Source organism: Nematolebias whitei, chromosome 12 (assembly GCF_014905685.2).
Source record: "Nematolebias whitei isolate Nwh7 chromosome 12, NemWhi1, whole genome shotgun sequence".
Taxonomy (NCBI): Eukaryota; Metazoa; Chordata; class Actinopteri; order Cyprinodontiformes; family Rivulidae; genus Nematolebias; species Nematolebias whitei.
In genome coordinates, this window is record NC_056509.1 from 49254873 (window position 1) to 49263121 (window position 8249).

The window sequence follows — 8249 nt, forward strand, 5'->3', positions numbered from 1 at the left end:
CATGAAACAGATCAGCAGCAACATGAAACAGATCAGCAGCAACATGATATGGTTTTTCACAGTGATTATTCTAGTTAGAGATTCATGAGTCTAACAGCCTCAGGGTAGAAGCTGTTCCTCAGTCTAGTAGTTCTACACTTAATGCTCCTTAACCTCCTTCCTGAGGGGAGCGGGGCAAAAAGCGTGTGTGCTGGGTGAGTGGGGCCCCCCACGATGCAGGCGGCCCTCCCCCCGCATCTGGAGGTGTAAATGTCTGTGATGGTGGGGAGGCTGATTCCGACAGATTTCTGTGCAGCCTTCACCACTCTCTGCAAAGCTCCTCCCTCTGCAGCCGTGCAGCCTCCACGCCACACATTGATGCCCGAGCACAGGATGCTCTCCACCGCACACCTGCAGAAGGAGGCGAGGACCCAGCCCCCCAGACCAGCTCGCCCCAGCAGTCTGAGGAAGCAGAGTCTCTGATGAGCTTTCTTGATCAGGCCGGCTGTGCTGCCGCCCCAGCCGAGGTTGTCATCCATGTGCACACCCAAGCACCCGCAGCTGGAGACCACCTCCACCGCAGATCCTTCCATGTTCAGGGGGGTGTAGATGTTTTTGTTCCTTCTGAAGTCCACAATCATCTCCCCCGTCTTCCTCACACCGATGTGAAAGCCACTCTCTTTGCACCAGCTCTCCAGGTGTTCCACCTCTCGCCTGTAGCTGGACCCATCATTGTTTGTGATGCATCCCACCACCGCTGTATCATCTGCAAACCTTACAATGTGACAGCCTGGATGGGTAGCCGCACAATCATACGTGAGCAGAGTAAACAGGAGGGGGCTCAACACACATCCCTGAGGAGAACCAGTGCTGAGGGCCATGGTGGAGGAGGAGAGGCCGTGGACCCCCACCAACTGTGGTCCACCTGTTAAAAAGTCTAGTACCCAGTTGCAAATGGAGGGGCTTAGTCCCAGTGTGGACAGCCTGTCCATCAGGGATCTGGACTGCAGGCTGGCCATTTCAGTACCCGGATCCTTCTTCTACGTAGCCATTATTTTGTGATTGCTGCAGAATGTGGTCTGGCATTATCGTGTTGAAAAATGCAGGGTCTTCCCTGAAAGAGATGACGTCTAGATGGGAGCATATGTTGTTCTAGAACCTGACCATAGTTCTCTGCATTAATGGTGCCTTTCCAGACATGCAAGCTGCCCATGCCACAAGCGCTCATGCAACCCCATACCATCAGTGATGCAGGCTTCTGAACAGAGCGTTGATAACAACTTGGGCTATCCTTGTCCTCTGTGGTCCGGATGACATGGCGTCCCAGTGTTCCATAAAGAACTTCAAATCGTGACTCATCTGACCACAGAACAGTCTTCCATTTTGCCACACTCCATTTTAAATGACCCCTGGCCCAGTGCAAACATCTGAGCTTGTGGAATTTGCTTAGAAATGACTTCCTTTTTGCACTGTAGAGTTTCAGCTGGCAACGGCGGATGGCACGGTGGATTGTGTTCACTGACAATGCTTTCTGGAAGTATTCCTGAGCCCATTCTGTTATTTCCTTGACAGTGGCATTCCTGTTTGAGGTGCAGTGACATTTAAGGGCCCGGAGATCACGAGCATCCAGTAGAGTTTTACGGCCTTGACCCTTACGCACAGCGATTGTTCCAGATTCTCTGAATCTTTTGATAATGTTATGCATGTTTGATGATGATAACTTAAAACTCTTTGCTATTTTATGCTGGGTAACACCATTCTGGTAATTTTGCACTATCTTTCTGCGCAACAATGGTGGAATTGGTGATCCTTTTACCATCTTGGCTTCTGAGAGACACTGACACTCTGAGAAGCTCTTTTTATACCCAATCATGTTGTCAATTGACCTATCCATTTCATTTCATTTCCATTTTCTTCCGCTTATCCGGGGTCGGGTCGCGGGGGTAGCAGCCTAAGTAGGGAGGCCCAGACTTCCCTCTCCCCAGCCACTTGGGCCAGCTCTTCCGGGGGAATCCCGAGGCGTTCCCAGGCCAGCCGAGAAATTTAGTCCCTCCAGCGTGTCCTGGGTCTTCCTCTGGACCTCCTTCCGTTGAGACGTGTCCGGAACACCTCACCAGGGAGGCGTCCAGAAGGCATCCTAAACAGATGCCCAAGCCACCTCAACTGGCTCCTCTCGACGTGGAGAAGCAGCGGCTCTACTCTGAGTCCCTCCCGGATGATCGAGCTTCTCACCCTATCTCTAAGGGAGAGCCCAGACACCCTGCGGAGAAAACTCATTTCGGCTGCTTGTATACGAGATCTCATTCTTTCGGTCACAACCCAAAGCTCGTGACCATAGATGAGGGTGGGAACGTAGATCGATCGGTAAATTGAGAGCTTCGCCTTTTGACTCAGCTCTCTTCACCACGACAGACCTGTACAGCACCTGCTTCACTGCAGATGCTGCACCTATCCGCCTATCGATCTCACGCTCCATTTTTCCCTCATTCGTGAACAAGACCCCAAGATACTTGAACTCCTCCACTTGGGGTAGCACCTCCTCCCTGACCCGGAGAGGGCACTCTACCCTTTTCCAGCTCAAGACCATGGCCTCTGATTTGGAGGAACTGATCCTCATCCTGGCCGCGTCGCATTCGGCTGCGAACTGCTCCAGCAAATCTGGAGATCACGATCTGATGAAGCCAATAGGACCACATCATCTGCAAAAAGCAGAGAAGCAATCCTAAGGCCACCAAAACGGATCCCCTCAACACCTTGGCTGCGCCTAGAAATTATGTCCATAAAAGTTATGAACAGAATCGGTGACAAAGGGCAACCTTGGCAGAGTCCAACTCTCACCGGGAACAAGCCCGACTTACTGCCGGCGATGCGGACCAGGCTCTGACACCGGTCATACAGGGACCTAAAAGCACGTATCAAAGGGCCCAGATCAGTGATAGATAGTTGATCAGTGGACAGCTCCGCCTCTCTCTTCACTTGAGTGTCCAAGACATGTGGCCGTAGATCAGATGAGACAACAACAAAGTTGATCATCGAACTGCAGCCTAGGGTGTCCTGTTGCCAAGAGCACATATGGACACCTTATGCTTGAACATGGTGTTCGTTATTGACAATCCCTGACGAGCACAGAAGTCCAACAACAGAACACCACTCTGGTTCCGATCAGGGGTCCATTCCTCCCAACCACACCCCTCCAGGTCTCACTGTCATTGCCCACATCAGCATTGAAGTCCCCCAGCAGAACAAGGGAGTCCCCAGGAGGTGCACTTTCCAGTACCCCCTCCAAGGACTCCAAAAAGGGTGGATAATCTGAACTGCCGTTTGGTGCATAAGCACAAACGACAGTCAGAACCCGTCCCCCCACACATAGGCGGAGGGAGGCTACCCTCTCATTCACCAGGGTGAACCCCAACACACATGCACCGAGATGGGGGGCAATATGTATGCCCACTCCTGCTCGTCACCTCTCACCAGGGGCAACTCTAGAGTGGAAGAGTGTCCAACCCCTCTCAAGGAAACTGGTTCCAGAGCCAGAGCCATGCGTAGAGGTGAATCCGACTATTTCTAGCCGGAACCTCTCAACCTCACACACCAGCTCAAGCTCCTTCCCCACCAGTGAGGTGACATTCCACGTCCCAATAACCAGCTTCTGTAGCCGAGGATCAGACCGCCAGGGTCCCCGCCCTCCGCCACCACCCATCCCATATTGTACCCGACCCCTTTGGCCCCTCCCACAGGTGGTGAGCCCATGGGAAGGGGGACCCACGTCTCCTCTTCGGGCTGTGCCTGGCCGAGCTCCATTGGTAAAAACCCAGCCACCAGGCGCTCGCCCGCGTGCCCCACCTCCAAGTGTGGCTCCAGAGTGGGGCCCCGGTGACCCACGTCCGGGCGAGGGAACATTGATTCCATTTGTTTTGCTCATCATTGGGGTCTGTGGGCTGCACTTTGCCTGGTCCCTCACCTAGGACCTGTCTGCCTTGGGTGACCCTGCTAGGGGCATGAAGCCCCTGACAGCATAGCTCTTAGGATCATTGGGACACTCAAATCCCTCCACCACGGTAAGGTGGCAGCCCAGGGAGGGCCATCTTATTTGTAAAAAAAAATAAAAATCTGTATGCCTTTTTATAACTGTCTATTGTTGTTGCTGTTGTCCATTGTTGTCATCATTCTTTGTTAAAATCAGGTCTCTGTTGTAAATGAGTCCTCGAGGCTCAATGGGATTTACCTGTCTAAATAAAGGCTGAATGAATATTTAATTGGATTTATGATAACTGGTTCCTGCTTTTTGGATTCGGCTGGTTTTACCTAGAATCAAGGAAGTCATCGCCTCCAATTCCTACACGTGTCCAGTTTCACTACTTTTTGTCTGTCTAAACAGATCTCACTTGTAAATGAGTCTTCTAGGCTCAGTTTGACTTATCTGTCTAAATAAAGGTTGAATGAATGAAAATAGATCTAGTAGAGTGCTGTATGAATGGGTAAATGAGGGCACAGATTATAGTGTAAAGAGCTTTGAGTGTCTTGATCAGTTAGAAAAGTGCTATATAAGTACAGTGAGTCCATTTAACATTTACCATTTCTACAGGCTAGCCTCAATGAGCCATGGGGACTCATTTGCAAGAGGGACCTGTTCCAGACAGAACATATAAAGTTCAGACAACCAAACAGTAAACAATGACAACAATAAACTACAGTAAAAATTCAGTTAAAATAAGAGTAGTGTACAAAACAAAAAATTCAGGGGTCTGGGTCAATGTGTGTCACAACAAGACATTATTCGGGTCAAAAGCAACTTTAGCCAAAACAGCCATGGGCATGAAAGATGAGTCCTGGACCCAGGTCCTGAAAACAAGAGTGATTCCAGCAACATCATGATACAGGATGTAATCTGTTTTAATGATGTAAGTAGGATGATGTAATGATGAAGGCTCAAACAGAGATGATGTCCTGATGCATGCTCAATAATCCAGGTAGAAAAATCTAAAAAAGTTAAATCTGGTCCTCTGGACATTCACAAAAACAATGTTTTTGTTGTTTTGCTTTGTTTTGTTTTTTTTGAATGTCCAGAGGACCAGATTTAACTTTTTTAGATAGAGATGATGTCATTATAAAAGTAACACTGTAACGTTTATGCTCACGGTCATGTTTCACACCTGGTTCTGACCCGTCCAAGGTGTGAAAGCTCTCCTGAAGGCCCAGCCTGGCAGCACTAGGCAGTTTTCCCAGAATGACCGACAGAGGGGTGACCTGGGCGTGTGTCTCCATCTTTTCTGGCTCCGCCTCTTGTTCGCAGAAACCTTCATCAGCTATCTTGCCCCGTCCCTCTTCCTGAATCACCTGGCACAGGAAGTCCTGGGTCAGGTGCTGGGAGGCGGCCTGCAGCTCAGTTTTCTCTGTCTCGTCTGGATCAGATGTGGGGGACAGGACCTCTTCCTCCTCTGGGGCTGTAAGCAGAAATAAAAGTTCTGATTCTGACACCTGATGCCTTCACCTGTCATCGTGACATCACCTTACAGAGCTGCTCCTCTGAGGAACAAAGCAGTCAGAGGACAACAGGAACGAAGAGCTTTGGGACAGGAAGGAGGTACTGACCCATCTCTTTGGTGTAGGTGGCGTAGATTCCTCTGAGTTTGGGGCGACTCCTCTCCAGCTCCGTTTCTATCTCATCTTTGAAGCAGCTGATTTCTCCTGATGGAAACAGAAGAGAACATTTCAGACGACTGTGGTAGAAACATTCTAGCTGTCCTGGAGGAGACGGACTGACCTTCGACTTCATCGAGTTTCCTAGCAAGCTCCTGCTCCAGCTGCACACAAGAACACTGCTTGAGAGATGCACAGAAAGTCTTCTACTTCAAGACTTTAAGTTTACTTTTTAAATAAGTCATGATCTCAAATGGACTTTCTCAGTAAAGTATTACCGTTTTAGTTTTTAAATAAGTAAATCATGAAAATCTGGGCCTAAAACAAAAAAAAAGAATGAGTGGAACTTTCAAACATATTTTAGGGTTCTGATCAGGTTCAAGGATCAGGGATGATTCTTGACAAATATCAGTAAACTGAAGCCGTCACCACAAGTTCTACCATTTTAACCCTCCTGCTGCCATTGGGTCAAAATGACCACTTTCTTTTTAACCCAAGAGCAGCAGAGACGTTAAACAACTCAAAAACCTCCTGAGCAACATTTTTTAACTAATCGTTGTAATCACTTTTGATCAGATATGTACTCAGCCAGAAGCCATGTGTGTTTCTTCAACATTCCAGAATGTCCCTTTAAAAACTGAACAGCAGCTCATTGGTTAGCTTCCTCCATCATTCAGAAACAAGAAGATCTACCTGCTGCATCTTGACTTTGTGCTGTCCAGCAGTGAACGATGGAGGGTCACACTCCTGCTCCAGATCCACTCTCATGAATTCATCGATAGTCAGTTGACTGGTGGGCGTGTCCTCAAACTCTGTTAACCTGCAGGAAGGAAGGAAAATGTTCACCTGGCAGTGTTTCCCCTACCATTATACAAGCAGGGTGCCCCGCCCTGTAAATAGAACAGAGCGCCCTGCCTATGGGATCGAACTGCATGCGTTAAGGATGTTGGCCACTCTAGGGGCTGCCCAGTTAATTGTGTAAGCTTGAAAGTGAAATCCCTTAATGGTGCAGTAAATTTCCAGTAAATTAAGTCACACCTAAAACAGCTGAAAAATGATATTGCCTTTTTACAGGAGACCCAGGTGCTTTCTGCCGACAGTAGAAAGTTTGTTAAAAAATGGTCTGGTCAGGTGTTTCAGTCCAATTTTCAATCCAAATTAAGAGGGGTAGCTATTATAGTTATTAAACAGGTGCAATTTACAGCCTTGAGTGTGCATGCTGATAATGCTGGGCGGTATGTTGTAGTGGTGGGGAAGTTGTACATGCTGCCAGTGATCTTGGTTTCGGTATATACTTCCAACTGGGACGACCCTACATTTTTAATAACTTCTTCTCAAATATACCGAATATGTCAACACATAATCTTATAAATGGTGTTGACACAAATTGTGTGCTTTCATCTCTTTACCTTAGTTCGATGGGGAAAAACTACCCTGACCAAGTCCGCTCAGTCAGTTCATTCCTTGAATCATATGGCGTGGCTGATGTGTGGCACTTCTGTAACCCTACTTCAAGATCATACTCATTTTTTCTCCAGTCCATAAAACGTACTCCCGAATTGACTTTTTTTTTTTTATAAACAAACTCTGCCTTTGGTGAAATAATGTGACTATGAGTCCATGGTCAACATGGACGATGGTCCACTTATTATGAAACTGCTCATCCCGGTCGCAAAATCTGTATATTGTCCTTGGAGATTTAACTCCTTACTCTTATCCAAGGAAGACTTTACCAGATTTCTTACATCTTGTTAGAAGTATCCTAATTCAACCATGCTGGGGGCCCTCTGTCTAGTCTACTCAGAGGTTGACTTATACAGGTCCTTCTCAAAAAATGAGCATATTTTGATAAAGGTCATTATTTTCCATAATGTAATGATAAAAATGAAACTTTCATATATTTCAGATTCATTGCACACCAACTGAAACATTTCAGGTCTTTAATTGTTTTAATACTGATGATTATGGCATACAGCTCATGAAAACCCAAAATGCCTGTCCCAAAAAATTTGCATATTTCATCCCACCAATGAAAGACAAGTGTTTTTAATACAAAAAACGCCAACCTTCAAATAATCATGTTCAGTTATGCACTCAATACTTGGTCAGGAATCCTTTTGCATGAATGACTGCTTCAATGCGGCGTGGCATGGAGGCAATCAGCCTGTGGCACTGCTGAGGTGTTATGGAGGCCCAGGATGCTTCGATAGCGGCCTTAAGCTCATCCAGAGTGTTGGGTCTTGCGTCTCTCAACTTTCTCTTCACAATATCCCACAGGTTCTCTATGGGGTTCAGGTCAGGAGAGTTGGCAGGCCAATTGAGCACAGTAATACCATGGTCAGTAAACCATTTACCAGTGGTTTTGGCACTGTGAGCAGGTGCCAGGTCGTGCTGAAAAATGAAATCTTCATCTCCATAAAGCTTTTCAGCAGATGGAAGCATGAAGTGCTCCAAAATCTCCTGATAGCTAGCTGCATTGACCCTGCCCTTGATAACACACAGTGGACCAACACCAGCAGCTGACATGACACCCCAGACCATCAATGACTGTGGGTGCTTCACACTGGACTTCTGGCATTTTGGCATTTCCTTCTCCCCAGTCTTCCTCCAGACTCTGGCACCTTGATTTC

General features: G+C 47.5%; 1 protein-coding gene across 1 annotated transcript in view; it reads right to left on the reverse strand.

Annotated features, from left to right (window-relative positions):
- LOC119418701 (transcription factor IIIB 90 kDa subunit) overlaps nt 1-8249 on the reverse strand; it is a gene marked incomplete in the record, with an annotated part of 19187 nt that overhangs the window by 4699 nt on the left and 6239 nt on the right. The window contains 4 exon segments of the mRNA XM_037686036.1: nt 5133-5423; nt 5572-5667; nt 5744-5783; nt 6313-6439. Coding sequence (XP_037541964.1) covers nt 5133-5423; nt 5572-5667; nt 5744-5783; nt 6313-6439 — 554 coding nt within the window.